At 43.9% G+C, this 22,500-nt stretch overlaps 1 protein-coding gene across 1 annotated transcript in view; it reads left to right on the top strand.

Annotated features, from left to right (window-relative positions):
• Positions 1-22,500, top strand: part of AGPAT2 (1-acylglycerol-3-phosphate O-acyltransferase 2) — a 112,951-nt gene that overhangs the window by 90,171 nt on the left and 280 nt on the right. The window contains exons 3-6 of the mRNA XM_077468288.1: positions 7,924-8,099; positions 12,225-12,320; positions 18,633-18,705; positions 22,286-22,500. The exon at positions 22,286-22,500 is cut by the window's right edge and continues 280 nt beyond it. Coding sequence (XP_077324414.1) covers positions 7,924-8,099; positions 12,225-12,320; positions 18,633-18,705; positions 22,286-22,449 — 509 coding nt within the window. The 3' untranslated portion in view covers positions 22,450-22,500. The remainder of the gene's footprint in view (positions 1-7,923; positions 8,100-12,224; positions 12,321-18,632; positions 18,706-22,285) is intronic.

Raw genomic sequence — 22,500 nt, 5'->3', positions numbered from 1 at the left:
CTGGGAAGGCTGTCCACAAGGTTTAGGAGCATGTCTATGGGAATGTTTGACCATTCTTCCCAGAAGAGTTGAAGCTGTTTATAGCTGCAAAGGGTGAGCCAACTCAATATTCAACCCTACAGACTAAGCCCCTGTACACACGGTCGGAGATTTCGACAACCAAATCCATCGGATTCTGCCCGTCGGATTTTGTCCGAAACTGTTGCATACACACGGTCGGACTAAGTTGTCGAAAAATCAGATCTTTCAGAACGTGATGACGTTATTTCGTTACGATGGGACTACATTCAGGCTAGTAGCCAATAGCTTTGATGTAGGAATTTTATCTGAGCATGCGTGGCAGTTGGTCCGATCAAAATTCGCTACACATGATCGGAGTATGTCCGATCGAACCAGTTGGTTCCAACATGTTGGAAAATTGGGTCGGACGGATATTCAGACGGAATCAATCCGATGCATACCACACACAGTCGGATTATCCGACGACGCGGTCCGATAGGACACATTCCAATGAATTCTCCCGACCGTGTGTACAAGGGCTTAGACTAGGATGTTATTAAGGGCACATTCACACTGAGGTGCTGGGGCGTCGGTGGTAAAGCGGCACTATTTTTAGCGGCACTTTACTGTCGAAAAAAGGTTAAAAGCGCCAGCAAGGCTGCGCTTTATCGGTGCTGCCCATTGATTTCAATGTATACACCGCTCCTAAAGCGCCTCAAAGATGCTGCTTGCAGGACTTTTTTTAAGCATCCTGCCAGCACACCGCTCCATAGTGAAAGGCCTCGGGCTTTCACACTGGAGTGACAGGAGAGGCGCTAGTTTTAGCGTTATAGCCCCTGTAAAGTGCCTCAGTGTGAAAGTAGCCTAAAGTTCATATGCGTGTGAAGGTAGGCATCCCAATACTTTTGATAATATAGTGTATGTGCAATAGGCTAAGCAGCTTACTGGGTACCATGTACCATTTATGGCGGTTGTGTCCCAAAATATGTACATGTTTGGATTAGAATATATAATCTGATATACTCAAAGTTTATTTACCCAAATAATCTTAACCTGCATCAGATTCCCGTCTTTCAGAATAGAAACTTAATGTAAATCCACAGGTTTTTCTGAGTTAAAAGATTTCTAAGCATTGCTTTTTACGTGAATTTACAAAAATTTTTTGTTGTTGTCAGTCTGCCAAAAGTTGAAGGAAGCATGTCTTCATCCATTCCCCTTTGCAGTTCCATTTATTATATATATATATATATATATATATATATATATATATATATATAATATATATTTGAAATTACTCAATTAAAAAAAAAAAAAAAAACGATTAATCAAAACACGAATATTTTAATCAGTAACAGCCCTAATATTTCTAATTATATATATATATATATATATATATATATATTAGGGCTGGGAAAATGAAAGATGATTTCCTTGATTAATCGTTAATTTTTTTGATCAATCAAAATTCTTCTGATCGGTACTCACATCAGTCCGATGCAGACCACACACAGTTGGATTATCCGACGACACGGTCCGATAGGACACATTCCGACGGATTCTCCGACCGTGTGTACAAGGGCTTAGACTAGGATGTTATTAAGGGCACATTGACACTGAGGTGCTGGGGCGTCGGTGGTAAAGCGGCACTATTTTTAGCGGCACTTTACTGTCGAAAAAAGGTTAAAAGCGCCAGCAAGGCGGCGCTTTATCGGCGCTGCCCATTGATTTCAATGTATACACCGCTCCTAAAGTGCCTCAAAGATGCTGCTTGCAGGACTTTTTTTAAGCATCCTTCCAGCACACCGCTCCATAAAAATAAATATATATATAAAACTGTTTATTTAAATAACATTTTTTCAAATGATACAGAGAAATGCAGAAATAGGAAAAAAAACAAATCCAGAAAAAATATACCTAAAGTACCAGAAATCAGTGCAATATAACATTGTACAGGTGACCAAAGCTTAGAGTAGCTGACCATTACCCCTCACATAGTGAAAATAGCAATTGGCCCACTTCTAAGCCACAACAGGAAACATAAGCGGGCCAGCCCATGCGAAACATGTAACACTAAAAAAAAATAAAAAACGTAAAGCATGATATCAAAACAATGCAGTAACATGATACACAGGAAAGCTTAAATATTGCAAGAGCATTGAAGAATAGGTAAAGGAGATGGGGTACCGGACCCAAAGGAGAGAGGAGAAGAGAAGCCATTCGGTGTGCCATAGCCCTAAATGATTAAGTAGCATTAGGGGCTAGAAAATCATCCCCCTTTACAGTTTCTAACCCAGAATGATGCCTGAACAAAGGTGGCTCCACTCTTCTGGACAGTAAAGCAAATGACTGCATTGTCAGATGGTGTACTGGTATTTCTGTGAGATGTGATAAATACCTAGAGGTGTTGCATTTACTCATGATTGATTATGCATGTGGCAAACATGAATAAATATAACTCGTGCTTAACTCGAGTGTCTCATGTGCCTCTTTGCTGCTGGCCAACTACAGCAATGATGCTACAAAGGCAAAGAAGAAAGGTGTGTCAGGCTCAGTTGCCATTTAGTATCTCACAAAGTGAGTGTGACATCACAGTTAAACCCCTATATTATAATCATATGTAAAGGATTGAAGCTTATCAATAAAAGTGAGGCTTATGCCACGTACACACGATCGAATTGTCCGCCGGACCACAGTGCGCCAAACAATTCGATCGTGTGTGGGCTCCAGCGGACTTTTTCATCGGAAAGTCCGGCGGACTTAGAAAGTAGTTTTGACTCAAAATTTGTCTGCCGGACTTGGCTTTCAGCGGACAATCCGTTCATCAGTGCGCTAGTCCTGCGGACTAAGAATGACGCATGCTCAGAAGCAAGTACGAGAAGGAAGTTATTGGCTACTGGTTATTGAACTTCTTTTTTTCTAGTCCCGTCGTACGTGCTGTACGTCATCACGCTAGAAATAGCCAGATTTTCGGAGTGTCCGTGTGTGGCCAAGTCCATTCGTTATAAAGTCCGGCGGAGTGTTCGCCGGACCAAGTCCGCCGGACAATTCGATCGCGTGTACGCGGGATTAACCCATATAGGCAAACCATATTTAATTGGTATGAAAGACATGACTTCCACTCACCCTACAATCAATGCCTTCCTGTGTTACCCGTGTTCCCTGTAGAATTTCGTTTTTTCCAGCATTACAGGTTTTCTTTTAGAAAAGTGATACTTTGACATCTGGGATTAGCATTTTCTCTGAAGACATTTCTTTTTAAGGTCTATGCCAGACAGATGAGCCACCACTAAGAAAAACGGTCAAGTAGGTTTGCTACACTAAGGCTGGCCATAGACAGATCTAAATCTGTCCAGTTCAGCAGGAACCGGACACATTTTAATCCAATAATGGGCAGACTGATTGTACTGAAGTTGATTTATCGATTGACTTATGTACAACCAGCCTGTCAGGTTTTTCTTGTGCGATTAGCTGCCAGCAGTGATCATTGCATTCTGACGGCAGGGAAACCTACCGCTGTCAGAATACAATAGCGCAGTGGGAGGGATTCCCCCATAAGCACTAACATTGTTGATTGGGGAAATCGAGCAATTTTCTTTCCTTCGTCCTATGGTTGAAGGAAAGAAAATTGCATACTCTATGCTTGCTTAGGAGATATAAAAAAAAAAAAACAGCATGATTCAGCCTGTCAGCAATCCCATATCAAAGAAATATCTGTTTTGCGTGGTATCCGTGCTTAAATTATTCACCCCGCTGTATACTTTTTCAAGCTCCGGGGAGCCCATGCTGTGACCTGCCATAGAAACACACCGTCATTATAGTGAAAAAAAGGTAAAATTCATAAATAATATTTGCCATTACCACATCCAGTTTTTGATCTCCTGGAGAGTTGGAGGGGGTCACTAGTAGGGCTGAAACAACTAATCGATTATGAAATGAATCGATTACTATTTTCATAATCGATTAATCGGCCAGTAACAAAATGGGGTTAAATTTAATGAGTCTGATGATATTTACTAGATTGACCCTTTAATAGTATATCTCTTCTCTAATAGTATATACACTATATATCCTCTAATAGTATATACACTATATATCCTCTAATAGTATATACACTATATCTCCTCTAATAGTATATACAGTATATCATTCCTCAAATAGTATATACAGTATATCATTCCTCAAATAGTATATACAGCATATCTCTCCTCTAATAGTATATACAGTATATCTCTCCTCTAATAGTATATACAGTATATCTCTCTTCTAATAGTATATACAGTATATCTCTCCTCTAATAGTATATACAGTATATCTCTCTTCTAATAGTATATACAGTATATCTCTCCTCTAATAGTATATACAGTATATATCTTCTAATAGTACTGGTATATACAATATATCTCTCCTCTAAGAGTATATACAGTATATATCCCCTCTAATATATACAGTATATCTCTTCTGTCTGTTATTCTCAGAGTGGATTAGATATTTTGCTCCCTAACCATATAGTTGGTTATTTATATTTACTACTGCATTGAGATATTTAAGAATAAATTGTCTTTTTTTTAACTTTACATATTAACTAAATTATACACCACACTTTTTTTTTTTTTTAAGGTTATTATCCGATTAATCGAAACAATAATCGGCCAACTAATCGATTATGAAAATAATGGTTAGTTGCAGCCCTAGTCACTAGAATCCTCCACATCCGACACTTCCGAGTGGGCTGGATGGTTGCGTCTTCCTGCTGTGGCTCTTCCCAGCTGCTGCGTCAGTAGAGTGTCACTTTAACCACTTCAGGACCGCCGTATTGCCAATGTACGTCAGCACAATGGCACAGGCAGGCAGAATCACGTACATCTACGTGATTGCCTTCCAGCGGGTGGGGGGTCCGATCGGACCCCCTCCCGCTGGTTACGGCGGTCCGATTCGGTCCAGGAGCGCTCCGTGATGAGGGGATGGCCGTTGGTTTTCGGCCACCCCCTCTGGATCGCTCCTGGCCAATGAGAAGCTTCCTCCCCTGTGTATTGTTTACACAGGAAGGAGGAAGTGATGTCATTCTCCTCGGGGCGGTCTTTTTGACCGGACTACGAGGAGAAGAGTAAAAGTAAGTGTGCACCAACACTACACTGACATGTAGGTACACACAGGCACACAAACCCCCCCCCCGATCCCCCCCCCGATCGCCCCCCCTCCCCCCCCAGTCACAGTGTCACTGATTGCATTGATCATTTCTTTACTGATCAATGCATTCAGTGTCAGTTGTGACAGTAAAAACTGTCAGGACAGTTAGTGTTAGGTCCAGGGTAGCCCCCTATCACCCCCCAATAAAGATTTAACCCCCTGATTGCCCCTAGAGTTAACCCTTTCACCCCCTTTTGCCAGTGTCACTAAGCGATCATTTTTCTGATCGCTGCATGTGTCGCTAGGTAGCTAGTTATTTTTTTAGGTTCACCGCCAGGTTTTTATATCGCTAGGTACCCCGATATACTACCCAATAATGGGTTTAACCCCCTGATTGCCGCTAGTTAACCCTTTCACCCCCTTTTGCCAGTGTCACTAAGCGATCGTTTTTCTGATCGCTGCATTAGTGTCGCTACAGTCGCTAGGTAGCTAGTTATTTTTTTAGGTTCACCGCCAGGTTTTTATAGCGCTAGGTACCCCGATATACTACCCAATAATGGTTTTAACCCCCTGATTTCCGCTAGTTAACCCTTTCACCCCCTTTTGCCAGTGTCACTAAGCGATAATTTTTCTGAACGCTGCATCAGTGTCGCTAGTGTCGCTAGGTAGCTAGTTATTTTTTTAGGTTCACCGCCAGGTTTTTATAGCGCTAGGTACCCCGATATACTACCCAATAATGGTTTTAACCCCCTGATTGCTGCTAGTTAACCCTTTCACCCCCTTTCACCAGCGATCACAGTATAAGTGTCACTGGTGACGCTGGTTAGCCAGTTAGTTATTTAGGTTCCCCGTCAGGTTTTTATATAGCGCCAGGGACCCCCATATACTACCTAATAAAAATTTGAACCCCCTGATTGCTCCTAGTTAACCCTTTCACCACTGATCACCGTATAAGTGTTACGGGTGACTCTGGTTAGTTTGTTTTTTATAGCATCAGGGCACCTACCATTTATTACCCAATAAAGGTTTAACCCCCTGATCACCCGGCGGGTGATATCAATTAGGTTTTAGGGTCAGGGTCTGCGGCGCCCCAGGCAGCGCTAGGTTAGTGCCAGTACCGCTAACACCCACACGCAAAGCATACACCTCCCGTAGTGGTATAGAATCTGAACAGATCAATATCTGATCTGATCAGATCTATACTAGCGTCCCCAGCAGTTTAGGGTTCCAAAAAAACGCATTGTTAGCGGGATCAGCCCAAATACCTGCTGGCACCTGCGTTTTGCCCCTCTGCCCAGCCCACCCAAGTGCAGTATCGATCGATCACTGTCACTTACAAAACACTAAACACATAACTGCAGCGATTGCAGAGTCAGGCCTGATCCCTGCCATCGCTAACAGGTTTTTTGGTAGCATTTTATATTCAAATCCGGAAGGCAGTGCTTGGTTTTCGGGGTCCCGTACGTGGCTAGGCTCCCAAAAAGTCCCCCACATGTGGTATCCCCGTACTCGGGAGAAGCAGCAGAATTTATTTTGGGGTGTAATTTGACTTCTGCCCATAGCATGTGTGAGCAATATATCATTTAGTGACAACTTTGTGCAAAAAAAAAAAAGTTTGTAATATTCCCGCAACTTTTGGCAAAATATAAAATATTCCATGGACTCAACATGCCTCTCAGTAAATAGCTTGGGGTGTCTACTTTCCAAAATGGGGTCATTTGGGGGGGTTTTGTGCTATTTTGGCATTTTATGGACTTCGAAACTGTGATAGGTAGTGAGGAGTTAAATCAAAAATTTGCACCCTTAGAAATCCTGAAGGTGGTGATTGGTTTTCGGGGTGCCGTGCGCGACTAGACTCCCAAAAAGTCCCACACATGTGGTATCCCCATACTCGGGAGAAGTAGCGGAATATATTTTGGGGTGCAATTCCACATATAACCATGGCATGTGTGAGCAATATATCATTTAGTGACAACTTTTTGTAAAAAAAAATTTTTTTTATTTTTTTTGTCATTATTCAATCCCTTAGGACAAAAAAAAAAAATATTCAATGGGCTCAACATACCCATCAGCAATTTCCTTGGGGTGTCTACTTTCCAAAATGGGGTCATTTGGGGGGGATTTGTACTGCCCTGCCATTTTAGCACCTCAAGAAATGAGATCGGCAGTCATAAATTAAAAGCTGTGTAAATTCCAGAAAATGTACTCTAGTTTGTAGACGCTATAACTTTTGCGCAAACCAAAAAATATACGCTTATTGACATTTTTTTTACTAAAGACATGTGGCTGAATAAATTTTGCCCTCAATGTATGACTAAAATTTAGTTTATTCGATTTTTCTTATAACAAAAAGAAGAAAATATCTTTTTTTTTCGAAATTTTCGCTCTTTTTCCATTTATATCGCAAAAAAAAAAATCGCAGAGGCAATCAAATACCATCAAAAGAAAGCTCTATTTGTGGGAAGAAAAGGACGCAAATTTCGTTTGGGTGCAATATTGCATGACCGCGCAATTACCAGTTAAAGCAGCGCAGTGCGAAATTGCAAAAAGACCTCTGGTCCTTAAGGTATTTATTGGTCCGGAGCTGAAGTGGTTAAAAATAGAGTTGAGACCTTTTATGGTGGCAGCTAAGAGGGGATTAAACATGTTCTTCTCTCTTTCTGGGACAAGAAATGCAAGGAAACCACCCATGTGGGGATACAGATACAAGTTTACGCTTTAAAAATATTTAAACATACCCGCTTAAATAATTTCTGTTGAAACCTATTTATTTTTATTTTTTATTTCCTTTACTAGGTCTGATGGAGATCCTACCCGATCGATGCGTGCAGATCGCCAAGAAAGAATTGATGTTTGCCGGTTCTGTGGGGCTCATCACCTATCTTGGGGGTGTCATCTACATCAACCGGAAACGCACAAGCGATGCCAAGTCTATCATGGCGTTAGTGGCACATGCTATGGCAGATGACAATGTAAGTAGTGGCAAAATCTCGGCGGAGGGTCTAGTAAGCTGAGCATCTCCTAGAAAATGCTGACTTAGTGGCTCTCAGACCTGGTACAGCAGGTCGAGGGTCCACAGAGAATGGTGAATTATTACACTTATTAATAATGGGCCGCTGAGTATGACAGTGCTTGTTAAATATACTTATGATTTGTGTTATGGAAAGGCAAATGAATTTGGAAAGCACATTTATTGCAGCGGATTATGTCAAGGAAATATGAAAGTGTGATTTATTTGCCTTTTCGGCTGAGATTCAGTGTCGCTTTTGAGCACTGAGAAGGAATAAAAATTATTGTTGGTCACGATGGTTCCATTATTAATGAGTATTGGTGAGATAGTAAAAAAAAATGGCAAGGGTCAATTAAAGAGTTATCTTCAGAGGCCGTTCACACTCATCTGTAAGCCCTTGTACACACGGTCAGACATTCCGACGGAAAATGTCCGATCGGACCGTGTTGTCGGATAATCCGACCGTGTGTGGGCTCCATCGGACTGTTTCCGTCGGAATATCCGACCGACAACGTTTTTTAGAGCTGAGCTATAAAATTTTCCGACAACATGATCCGATCGGACTTCATCCGATCGTTTTGTAGAGAATTACGATCGGACAAAGTGCCACGCATGCTCAGATCAAATTCCTAGACCAAAGCTATTGGCTACTAGCCTGAACGTAGTCCCGTCGTAACGAAATAACGTCATCACGTTACCAACGATAAGATTTTCCGACAACTTTGTCTGACCGTGTGTATGCAACACCAGTTTCGGACAAAATCCGTTGGACAAAAATCCAACGGATTTTGTTGTCGGAATGTCCGACCGCGTGTACAAGGGCTTAAAGTAACACGTAGTTGAATGCACCTTCGAATGGCAACTAGTAAACTAGCGGGCAATGCATCTGTAGTACACCACAATGCACCTGCTGCGATGCTAAAATGTAAATGGGCCCTTTTAGTTCAGCATTATGTTTTGGGATCTCCTACTACTACACAAATCTTATTAATCTGAAAACCATAATACTATTATATTGGTTACTTAAATGTAAAGTACAAATTTTATTACTACATTCTGGAGAGAATGTATTAGAACTAATTTTTTTGGGGCTCCTTTTCTGATGATTGTAACTTTATTGAAAAACAGTGTTAGCCCTTGTACACACGATCGGAGATTCTGACGGAATGTGTCCTATCGGACCGTGTTGTCGGATAATCCGACTGTGTGTGGTCTCCATCGGACTGTTTCCGTCGGAATATCCGACGGACCAAGTTTTCCAACTTGCCGGTAAAATTTTCCGACAAAATGCTCCTATCGGACATACTCCGATCATGTGTAGCCTACTCCGGTGGACAAAGTGCCACGCATGCTCAGATCAAATTCCTAGACCAAAGCTATTGGCTACTAGCCTGAACGTAGTCCCGTCGTAACGAAATAACGTCATCACGTTATGTACAATCGGATTTTCCGACAATTTAGTCCGACCGTGTGTATGCAACATCACTTCCGGACCTCTTCCAGAATTAATCCGTCGGAATTACTCCGACGGATTTTGTTGTCGGAATCTCCGACCGTGTGTACAAGGGCTTAGAGGGCCCCTGCTCTAAGGTAATAGGTCTTTCTACGTAAGGAGCATCGAATGGAAGCTACCGTTTTCCAGGGTTTCATACTAGCTCCACGGTATTAAAAGTGAACCTGTTTATTGACTTGAAAAGGGCATTTAGCTTGGGACTCGGGTGTTTTGGTTTCCCTCAAATCTCTGTTGGGATTGCTACACCTAGGTCAAGGATTTGGTGTTGACCTCACCTGTGCTGACTTAGGTATCTAAAGCAATGATAAGAAAAACCAAGTCGGGGATCTAGTGCTAACCCCACCAGAAATGACTCAGAGACCCCCTACTGGACCCCATATATATATAATATTGTCAGCCAAATTCTGGATGCCTCAGTCATGATTTATAAGCTTCAAACTTGACCCAACTGCCAAAAACAGGATATCATGCTAAGGAGCTAAAACCCAATACTTCTGACCCAGAAGCATGATATCCTGTTTTTTGGCAGTTTGGTCAAGTTTGAAGCTTATAAGTCATGACTGAGGCATCCAGAATTTGGCTGACAAAATCGGGCTTAGAAATATAGTTTAAGCTTCATAAAAATAGCATGGGGGTCTAGTTCTAGATTATGAAGACCAGCTTGGAGATCTAGTACTGAGCAGTAGGTTTCTGATCTCAAAGTCAAATCCATAAGAGCTGACTTCTGTATCTAGTAGTTTAAGCCTAAGGAAATTGGATCCAAAACAGAACTTTAAGAACATTTTGAAATTTGGAGCCAATTGGTTTTAAACACTAAGCCCTTGTACACACGGTCGGACATTCCGACAACCAAATCCATCGGATTTTGTCCGAAACTGGTGTTGCATACACACGGTCGGACAAAGTTGTCGGAAAGTGATGACGTTATTTTGTTACGACGGGACTACGTTCAGGCTAGTAGCCAATAGCTTTGGTCTAGGAATTTGATCTGAGCATGCGTGGCACTTTGTCCGATCGGAATTCTCTACAAACGATCAGACAAAGTCCGATCGGATCATGTTGTCGGAAAATTTTACAGCCCAGCTCTAAGCCCTTGTACACACGGTCGGAGATTCCGACGGAATGTGTCCTATTGGACCGTTTTGTCAGATAATCCGACTGTGTGTGGTCTTCATCTGGCTGTTTCCATCGGAGTATCCGACGGACCAAGTTTTCCAACTTGTCCGTAAAATTTTCAGACAAAATGCTCTGATCGGACATACTCTGATCATGTGTAGCCTACTCCGACGGACAAAGTGCCACGCATGCTCAGATCAAATTCCTAGACCAAAGCTATTGGCTACTAGCCTGAACGTAGTCCCGTCGTAACGAAATAACGTCATCACGTTATGTACAATCGGATTTTCCGACAACTTTGTCCGACCGTGTGTATGCAACAGTGTCGGACAAAATCCAGCGGATTTGGTTGTCGGAATGTCCAACCGTGTGTACAAGGGCTTAAACTTTGTCGGTCGGATATTCCGATGGAAACAGTCCAATGGAGCCCACACACAGTCGGATTATCTGACAACCCGGTCCGATCGGACATTTTCCGTTGGAATGTCTGACCATGTGTACAAGGGCTTAGCCCTTGTACACACGGTCGGAGATTCCGACAACCAAATCCGTCGGAGTAATTCCGACGGGTTTAATTCTGGAAGAGGTCCGGAAGTGATGTTGCATACACACGGTCGGACTCAGTTGTCGGAAAATCCATACATTGTATGATGTATGATTGTACATAATGTGATGACGTTATTTCGTTACAATGGGTCTACATTCAGGTTAGTAGCCAATAGCTTTGGTCTAGGAATTTGATCTGAGCATGCGTGGCACTTTGTCCCTCGGAGTAGGCTACACATGATCGGAGTATGTCCGATCGGAGCATGTTGTCGGAAAATTTTACCGGCAAGTTGGAAAAATTGGTCCGTCGGATATTCCGATGCAGACCAAACACAGTCGGAATATCCGACAAAACGGTCCGATAGGAAACATTCCGACGGAATCTCCGACCGTGTGTACAAGGGCTAATGCCCCATACACACTATCAGATTTTCTGCTGATTTTTTTTCCTTCAGGTTTACCAAAACCATGTAGTAGAAGGGCCTGCCTGATTGCATACACATTGAAACTCCTAAGGTTTGACCTCATATTATATGGTTTTGGTAAATCTGAAGGAAAAACTCAGCAGAAAAACTGATGGTGTGTACGGGGCTTAAGAGATCCAGTATCCCGCCAACAAGATATTGTCCTAGGTTTCAGTGTCAGGCTCACTAGACAAGGGCTCCAGTGCATTATATTATCTAATATCTTTAATGTTTGCTCAGAGATCCAAAGATCAACTACCAGATTCATTTACCCAGGATCCATTTCTGAAATTATTACAAGCAGGTTGAAATACAGCATTGATAGGAATGGCTTTGAATTTGGGATCTACTTTTCAACTCATTAGAAGCTGCATGGAGATCCGGTGGCAAGTTCACTGGGTCAGTTCTGATCTCAGGGACTGTCAGTCATCACAAGCTTTCTTTCCAGTTGAAGGTCTGGATTTATCCTGAGGGGACTCGGAACAACACTGGCGACTTACTTCCTTTCAAGAAAGGAGCGTTCCATCTGGCACTGCAGGCGCAGGTAATAATCCAGCTTAATGCCGCGGATGGTAATTTTTGTAATTTTCATGTCTAGTTTGTAGAATTCAGAGAACCGGCTCTTGGGAACAATTTGCATATTAAAATACCCAGCACAAAAAACACAGATGTTCCTTCATCAATTGTGCCCATTCCATGTCCTTCCGGCAAGACAAGGAAGGCCTGAAACAGCTCAGACTGCTGCTGAGAAAACGTATTTCATCCATTTTAGAACATTTATTTCATCTATTTATTTAGCGCCAGAATATTCTACAGCACCGCACAAAGAACACCAAGCCATTCACACCGGCTTATACACCATAGGAGCTTGCACTCTAATCATAGTCACTATCATAGTCCCGCTATTAAAGATCTATATGTCACTGACATATTCTGTAGTGCTGTACAGAAACATCTGAGACAGTCACGTCAGTCTCTGCACCAAAGGAGCTTACACCTCAGTCACACCCTATTGTTATTACCTAATTATATATCTCTGGCATATTCTGCATGCTGTTAGGAAAATACAAAGCCATTCACATCAGTCTCTGCACTGTAGGACATACAGTCCCACCACAGTTGCATACTATTATTTGTTCATTTACAGCAGGGGTAGGGAACCTATGGCTCTCGAGCCAGATGTGGCTCTTTTGATGGCTGCATCTGGCTCTCACCTCTAAATCCGTGAATTGAGCCCATAGGAAAAGCGCAGCTTTGGTCTAGCTCCGGAGCTGCGACCATCTTGGTACACCCGGCGGCGGCCTAGGTGAGCGGCGCGCTGACGTCATCATCACCCGCCTCAACTGCTCGTGGATCTGCCTGCCTGTGTAGTGGTAAGCAAGCAGGCAATCGTAGGGGAGATGTGGATATTACAGTGGGGGAGATGACGTGGATATTACAGTTATAATTGAAATTGGTCGATTAAAAAAAAAAATAAAAAAAAATAATTTTAAACATATTATATGGCTCTCACGGAATTGCATTTTAAAATATGTGGCGTTCGTGGCTCTCTCAGCCAAAAAGGTTCCCTACCCCTGATTTACAGTATGATTTACTGAGAGCACTATCTCTAGGTAGCTTACAGTGAATTGAACTAATCTCAGCACTTGTCCACAAAGAATGCTGGCTGCACAATCTGATGCAAAATGCGCACTAGAGGGCTAGCTTATTCTGTACAGTGTTCATTTTGGCAGCAAATTTTAATTTAGTTTTAATAAGTCTAGTCTTGGGACTAAAAATTTAAATGCCATTTTAGTCTTATTTTAGTCTTCTGCGTTTTAGTCTTCTGTGATTTAGTCATAGTCTTTAGTTTTAGTCCCATTTTAGTCATCGTATTTTAGTTGACTAAAATCTCTGTACATTTATTGTTGAATAAAATAATTGTAATGCATTATTTAGAATTTCCAAACTCATTATATACTCCTCGAGTAAAAAAATCTAATATCATGTTATTATTTATGGTATTAAGGTTTGAACCAACTCGAAGATACAGATTTAGCCGCTCTGGATGGTCTGAGGAGGCCTGTAATCCTGCCCAGTGCTCTAGACGGTGGTCTGAGGAGGCCTGTAATGCTGCACAGTGCTCTAGACGGTGGTCTGAGGAGGTCTGTAATGCTGCACAGTGCTCTGGACGATGGTCCAAGGAGGCCTGTAATGTTGCACAGTGCTCCAGACGGTGGTCCGAGGAGGCCTGTAATGCTGCACAGTGACTTGGACGATGGTCCAAGGAGGCCTGTAATGCTGCACAGTGCTCTAGACGGTGGTCTGAGGAGGTCTGTAATGCTGCACAGTGCTCTGGACGATGGTCCAAGGAGGCCTGTAATGTTGCACAGTGCTCCAGACGATGGTCCAAGGAGGCCTGTAATGCTGCACAGTGACTTGGACGATGGTCCAAGGAGGCCTGTAATGCTGCACAGTGCTCTGGACGATGGTCCAAGGAGGCCTGTAATGTTGCACAGTGCTCCAGACGGTGGTCCGAGGAGGCCTGTAATGCTGCACAGTGCTCTGGACGGTGGTCCGAGGAGGCCTGTAATGCTGCACAATGCTCTGGACGGTGGTCCGTTGAGGCCAATAATGCTGCACAGTGCTCTGGCTGGTTGTCCAAGGTGGCCTGTAATGCTGCACAGTGCTCTGGATGGAGGTCACAGTCTGCTCTCTTATTTTGACGTAGACACCTAGTGGTCATCTCCTGAGTCAGGACTCGGGAGTGTCACTCTTGTCGGGACTCAAGAGGCCTGCCTGTAATGCGCAGTTGTGCTCTGGTCTCTGGCAGTCGTCACGGACGTGCACACAGTCAATTCAACTCGCTTGCTTGCTGGGAGCGAAAGCAGGCAGAGCTCCGTGAAAACCGGGAGTAAACGTCCCTGCCTCACATTTCTGTCACGTTTTTTTGTTCATTAACAAAAACAGATCTGATTTTCGTCAGTGGACGTAAATGTGCTGTACTTTTTTTTTTGTTTCGTTTTCATCACTGTAAAAATGCCGCTGGCGAAAGCTTTGCCAAAAACGTTTTCATTGACGAAAATGTAACACTGATTCCTTACATATGAAATATGCTATTATGCTCACCTTTAACAGCTGTTCAGCACCGATGCCGACTGCTCTGTCTGACCTACAAATAACCAGTAGATGTGCAGCTGTAGTACTGTACTGTAGAAATACAGTACATATGAAATGTAAAATATGGCACAGCAAAAAAAAAAATAAAGTAAAAATGCAAAACTTGCAGAGAGACGCTTCTCAAAAGTGAAATGAAGAGTTGCCTTTATTGATGCTTATGGCCGTCTTTATTATTGATTTAAATGTACAGTTGTTATGAAGTCTGCCATCTCTGCAGAGAGTCCGCAAGAGAGGTAGATGCTTCATCCCGTGGTAATGGCACCGTGTTGCCATTTTCAAATAAAGATGTATCCTTTCTGTGCAATTCGGAGTGAAGGCGGCTTCCTCGGTTTTCTTTTTTCGTTCATCCTGAACGTCTGGCAGGGAGGGCGCCATCTTTTCTTGTGGACAGTGAGCTCCAGGCAGATACAAAGAGCACAAAATAATACAGATCCATAAACAGTGATGCATGCTTAAATGGTATTTGAAATGCAAGCAGTGTAAGTACCCAGAAGAAGATGCAGCCTGTAATGTTGCTTTGGGCACTGGATCATGCGTGGGTGCTCACCTTGGCATGTGGTGCAATTGCGTTGGCTGCAGGGTGCTATACAGGTCCATCATTTCGGTTGAACCCTGTGTCTGAAGAGCCCCTTGTGGGGTATGCCCACCAGGAGGGCAAAAGGTCTGGATGGCACTTGTCAGTAACATCTAACCTTTAACTACCGAGAGGACCAAAGGTTATTTGTGGACAGAGAGCAGGAGTGAGCGGTTATTACTTTCAGTACATTTGCAAAGGATTAGTTGGCTCAGGTGTTGGGCTATAGAGCTGTAAGAATAATCTTGTGCGTATGTCTTTTAAAAGGCAATGCCTATTTACTGACTCTTTGGACATTTACATCAAGAAAGTCAGGGAGGAAAATGGGTATTATAGCCGGGCAGATTAAGGTAGAGCATTCCAGAGGATTCCGCTCCGCGCCTCACAGGCCACAGCCCAACCCCCCCCCCCCCTCACTGCAGGCAGGTATTGAATGGTGTCCCAAGAGAGCGAAAAATGGCCGCTCTGTTCCTTTTATTCCTGCTCCCGGCATGCAGTGCAGTAACTTGGGCTTGTCAGTCTGTGACTTGGCATTGTGGGTCTAGTAGTTCCAAAACTAAGTTAAGACACGAGTCACTGCCTCATTAAACGACATCTCCCGCAATGCTCTGTAGCGCTGCCTCGCAAAAGAAACCCAAAGTCTTAATAGCATAAAAAGGACACTAGAGGGAGCCAAACTCGTTTGTAACCAGCTCATCTTTATTGCCTATTTTAGCAAACCATGGCTACGCATATGCTACTGAAAGCTAGGAAATCGACTTCCTACAAAGTCTATCATTACACCCGAAAGGCCTACTTTGCATGGCGCAAAGCTGGGAAATTCCACACCAAGAAGTACCCAGTGGGATAAATCCCATCTTTCCTCTTGCTGAGTCTGGATCAGTATTTGGTCTTAACCACTTGCCGCCCGCCAATAGTCAAATGACAGCTGCAAAGTGGTTTCAAAATCCTGACCGGACGTCCTCAGGATTTTGAGCCGCTGCGCGCCCCTGGGGCGATCGTTGTTGCGGGTGTCAGTCTGATGGTGACTCTTTACCACGTGATCAGTCGTGTCCAATCACGGCTGATCACAGTGTAAATAGGAAGAGCCGGTGATCGGCTTTTCCTCACTCGGGTCTATCAGACGCGAGTAGAGGAGAGCCAATCAGCTGCTCCTCTGACAGGGGGGGTCTGTGCTGATCGATTATCAGCACAGCCCCTCCGAGGATGCCCACACTGGACCACCAGGGTTGCCACCAGACCACCAGGGATGCCCAGCACCAGGTATGCCACCCTAGACCACCAGGGATGCCAGTCAGTGCCCATAATGGATGCCAATCAGTGCCCACAATGGGAATCACTGATTGGCATGCATTATTGTTTGGCATCCATCAATACAAAACAAAATGTCACCTATCAGTGCCCATCCATGCCCATCTGTGCCGCCTATCCATGTCCATTCACGCTGCCTATCCGTGCCAGCTATCAGTGCCAATTTGTGCCACCTATCAGTGTCCATCCGTGTCGCCCATCAGTGCCACCTATCAGTGCCATCTATCAGTGCCACATATCAGTGCCCATCAGTGCCACTTCATTGGTTCCACCTCATCAGTACCCATCAGTGACGCCTTATCAGTGCCAGTCAGTGAAGAAGAAAACTTACTTTTTATTCAAAATTTTCGGTCTTTTTTTATTAGTTTAGCAAAAATTAAAAACCGTAGAGGTGATCAAATACCACCAAAAGAAAGCTCTATTTGTGGGGGAAAAAATGATAAAAATGTCATTTGGGTACAGTGTAGCACGACCACGCAATTGTCATTCAAAGTGCGACAGCGCTGAAAGCACAAAATTGGTCTGGGCAGGAAGGTGTTTAAGTGCCCCCCCGGTATTGAAGTGGTTAAGTACCCTCAAAAATTACATTTTGTCCCCAGGTATTCTTTTTTTTTTTTTTAAAGACTGCTCGTCTTTCACTCATTGGTGAATGCTATTGTGCAGGGTGTCACTCACATTGTTGGCGTTTTGTGTGCTGCGAACCTCACCCCTCAGTTGCATTGATTTGGACATCCCAGGGCCTAAGACTAAGATCATGTGTCTGTTTTGTACAATTAAGAAAATAGGATTTTTGACTTGCTTGTAAAATCCTTTTCTTTAAAAAAAAAAAAACATTACAGGACACAGATCCCTTCCCTGTGTTCCTTTTGATTGACATTATTTTTTTGCTACTAAATTGAGGGAATGGAAGGGGGTTATGCTGGGGCTGTCTGTACAGCTTTATTTGAATTTGTAGAGATATACTATTAAAGGGTCAATCTGGTAACTATCATCAGACTCATTAACTTTAACCCCATTCTGTTACTGGCCGATTAATCGATTATGAAAATATTAATCGATTAATTTCATAATTGATTAGTTGTTTCAGCCCTAAAAATAATACAGCTCCATAAACAGTGATGCATGCTTAAATGGTATTTTAAATGCAAGCAGTGTAAGTACTCAGAAGAAGGTGCAGCCTGTAATGTTCCTTTGGGCACTGGATCATGCGTGGGTTCTCACCTTGGCATGTGGTGCAATTGCGTTGGCTGCAGGGTGCTATACAGGTCCATCATTCGGTTGAACCCTGTGTCGGAAGAGCCCCTTGTGGGGTATGCCCACCAGGAGGGCAAAAGGTCTGGATGGCACTCAAAATGACATTTTGTCCCCAGGTATTCTTTTTTTTAAAGACTGCTCGTCTTTTTGAATTTGTGTCCAATCAACTGAAGGTAGCCACAGAACCCACGGACAGGTAATGTAGATTAGACGCTTGTGTGAATGTAAAAATGAATTGCATTTGTGGACCTTCTTTATAAAAGAATCGGATCTTTTGCACATCTTGAGGGATGGTGACGATGCTGTTCTGCAGTGAGGATTCTCCTGACATCCCGGGATTCATCCACTGTGCAATCCTAATAAAAGAAGAACAGATCATGACCTACCGGGCAAATGAAATCAAAGTATATTGTTTTGCTTGTTTCTTTATTCCTTAATTTATTATTCCCTGGTCTGGAGTCTGGAATTTAGACCTCTAGAGTTCCTTTTGTTTCTATAACTTTAGAGAACTGTTAATTGTGTCTATGGTAATGGTATGCTGTCTCTCTCTGTTGTCAGGTTCCTATCATCCCAGTGGTGTACTCCTCATTTACCAGCTTCTATGACCGCAGGAAGAACCTGTTCACTGGTGGTAGGTAGACACAGACAGCTTTGCAGATCAGACAAGCTGTGCTCGGCGCCTTAAGCCGGCGTGATGGGTGACATCTGCTGTCCAGCTCTTTACTTTATACAGGGAATAGCGTTATCGGCTTCCTCGGGATGTAGGAGCTCTTTAAGCCTCTGGAGGGACGTGCAGAGAATTATTCTTCATACAGAATTGGTAGATTGGGTCAGATCTGCAGAATATTTGGAGACACCGGAGGAGGGGGATGACAGCTGTGTGCTCTGCTGCCACCTAATGGGCACACATGTGCTTGCCTGTTTTTCTTTTTTTCTTTAAATCTTTGCTGATAGAAATACAGAGGCTTCCACTGCTGACTTCCTCCTGAAAATACTAGTTGCTGGGCTGCAGTGCCGGGACAAGGTCACCCAGCGCCCAGGGCAAAGATGCCAAACTGCGCCCCCCTTTCCCTTAGGGTTAGGGTCACAGTGCCCCCTACCCCTGCAATAAACTATTGCGCCAGGGGCAGCCACTCCTCCTGCCCACCCTTGTCCCGGTGTTATGGCAGATGGTGTCCTGCCATCATATAGTGTCCACCCCGTACTGCGCATGCGCAGTACGGGGCAGAAGAAGCTTCGGAAAATCTCCGAAGATGAATGGCGCCTGAGTGGCAGTGGTAGCCCCACCATCAAAGTGGACATAGGGTTTGGAAAATTATAGGGCCCCTTGCGGGCGAGCTTTGCTCTCCACGCTGCGGGCTCGGCCTCGCTGCGCTCGGCTCTTTTCTATTCCTACTCTATGTGCACTTGGATGGTGGGGCTAGAACCTGGACTCACAGCGCCGTTCATCCTCGGCTATTTTTGGAATCTGTGTGTGCTGTGTACTGCGCATGCGCAGTACACAGCGGACACTATCCGATGGGGTCCGTATATGATAGGACACCGGCCCTGCTGGGCTGTCCCTGGCTCCTGAGTCACTAACTCAGAACAAGTCTGAAGGCAATTGTCCTTCAGACTTTAGGGACAGTGAACAGTGGGAGTAGAAAATGCATCGGTATCAGTTGGAGTAAACAATGGGGCTGATTTATTAAAGCTGGGTTCACACCTATGCAAATTGAATGTGGGTTTCTCCACATCCAATTCACATAGCAGGAGAACGTGACCGGCTCTCTATGGAGACTGTTCACATATCTCCGGAGCAGCTGTGGAGCGCACTGCACAGAACGCTGTGCGTCTTTGGCTCAGTTTCAGGGCTGAATTCCGGCTAAGATTCCACCCCGATTCATCCTGAGAACCTGAGAATGGGGACACAGCGTTCCTGTGCAATCTGCAGCCAGTTCCATTGCCTAAAAGTGCAGAGTGCAAAATCTGGTACAGATCTGCATAGAAATCAATCCGCTTCTAATTTTTTTTTTGTCAAGGCTTAAGAGCCGGTTCACACAGGGGCGACTTAGCCGCCTGACAAGTCGCGTCCCGTTCTGTGCAATGGAACCGTTCTATTTGGAGTCGCTCCGACTTAGAAAAAGGTTCCTGTGCGACTTGCATTGACATCTATACAGAAGTCATTTTGCAAGTCGCCGCTGAAGTCGGATCCCGGTCGCCTGAGGCAGTCGCGCTGCAGGTCGTGCCGCCTCAGTGTAAACTGGGTCTAACTGAACAAGCTGAGGTTAGATGCTGATTGGCTACCATGCACAGCTGAACCAGATTTTGCACTAGTTTTAGTAAATCAATCCCAATGTCTCAGGCTTGGTGGTAAGTAAAAAAAAAAATGATATAGCGCCTGTGGTCAGTAGGAGGAGTAGTGCCCCATCCTTGGTGTGAGTGGGAGGTATAATGCCCCACTGTTGGTGTCAGTGAAAGACATGGTGTCTCATCTTTGGTGTCAGTGGGAGGTGTAGTGCCTTATATCAGTGGGAGGTTTAGTTTCATAGTTAGTAAGGTTGAATAAAGACACCAGTCCATCCAGTTCAACCTGAGTGAGTGTCTACAATTGTCCCTATCCCTGTACATTGCACACTCACATCGGTCCCTACCCTCAAGGAGCCCACAATCCAAGGTCCCCATTCATATACTAGGGCCAGTTTTGGACAGAAGCCAATTAACCTACCTGCATGTCTTTGGATTGTGGGAGGAAACCGGAGTACCCAGAGGAAACCCACGCAGGCACAGGGAGAACATGCAAACTCCAGGCAGGTAGTGTCGTGGTTGGGATTCTTACTGCTAGGTGAGAGTGCTAACCACTACACCACTGTGCCGCCCAGGTCAGATAAAGGCAAGCAAAGGACCACATCTGGGATGCAGGCTGCATGTTTGCGGTTCAACTTGACAAACTCCCATGGAGATCCACATCACTGAAGTCCTCAAGTGATATAAGAAGCCATCAAGCCAATAAGCTTGCCAGCAACCATACACAGCTGAAATATTGGTCTTTAACCACTTGCCGACCAGCGCACGACGATGTACGTCGACAGAATGGCACGGGCAGGCAAATGGGCGTACATGTACGTCCCTTTAAATTTGCCACCCTGCCATCGGGAGCGCGCCGCCGGCGGCGCGCTCCCGCGCTGGTCAGGACCCCGTGAGTCCGGTCGCGGGACCCGCAGACTCGATCTTTGCGGGCATCCCCACGATCGTCTCACGGAGCGGCCAAATGAAGAAATGCCGTTGTAAACAGCATTTCTCCATTCTGCCTAGCAACTAGTGACGCTGATCTCTGCTCCATGTGATTGGAGCAGAGATCAGTGTTCACTAAATGAAAGCCCAACCCTCCCACAGTTAGTAACACACCCCTAGGAACACTTAACCCCTACACTGCCACCCACCGGTTAACCCCTTCACTGCCAGTGTCATTTACACAGGAATCACTGCATTTATATAGCAGTAATTACTGTATAAATGACAATGGTCCCAAAAATGTGTCAAAAATTTCCGATGTGTCCCCCACAATGTCGCAGTCACAATAAAAATCGCTGATCGCCGCCATTACTAGTAAAAAATAATAATAAAAAATTATTAATAAAAATGCTATAAAACTATCCCCTATTTTGTAAACGCTATAACTTTTACGCAAACCAATCAATAATCGCTTATTGCGATTTTTTTTTACCAAAAATATGTAGAAGAATACGTATCGGCCTAAACTGAGGGAAAAAAATGTTTTTTTATATATTTTTGGGGGATATTTATTATAACAAAAAGTAAAAAATAATGCGTTTTTTTCAAAATTGTCGCTCTATTTTTGTTTATAGCGCAAAAAATAAAAACCGCAGAGGTGATCAAATACCACCAAAAGAAAGCTTTATTGGTGGGAAAAAAAGGACGTCAATTTTGTTTGGGAGCCACGTCGCACGACCACGCAATTGTCAGTTAAAGCGACGCAGTGCCGAATCGCAAAAAGTGGTCTGGTCTTTGACCAGCAAATTGGTCCGGTCTGAAAGTGGTTAATCAATATGTGAGACTTAATTGCTTTAGAAAATGTCGTCCTATGCAGACGAATAAGTGGTGAGCAGAGTGGTGCAAGGCTGCAGATAACAGTGATATTTGCACTTTTTTAAATCATACCAATAGTCACAGATAATGTTCTCACTCTGTATTTTTACCTTAACTTCCAGGAACCATCAAAGTTGAGATTCTTCCAAAAATCGATATCGCTGACTTGAAAGAACAGGACGTTTCGGAGTTGACAGAAAAATGTTTCCACGACATGCGCAAAGTGTTCTTTCGGCTCTCCGGCAAGCCGCTCCCCGCTGGCGGACGGGGCGTTTCTAATAAATAGGAGCTACTGGACTTGCAGACATCAGACCCAACAGGAGACTAACTTGTAAGG

This window comes from Lithobates pipiens, unplaced genomic scaffold (assembly GCF_037356315.1).
Source record: "Lithobates pipiens isolate NorthernLeopardFrog02 unplaced genomic scaffold, aLitPip1_a1.2 Scaffold_11, whole genome shotgun sequence".
In the NCBI taxonomy this organism is placed as follows: domain Eukaryota; kingdom Metazoa; phylum Chordata; class Amphibia; order Anura; family Ranidae; genus Lithobates; species Lithobates pipiens.
Note: the sequence above shows the minus strand (reverse complement) of the source record. Positions and strands in the feature narration are given on the sequence as shown.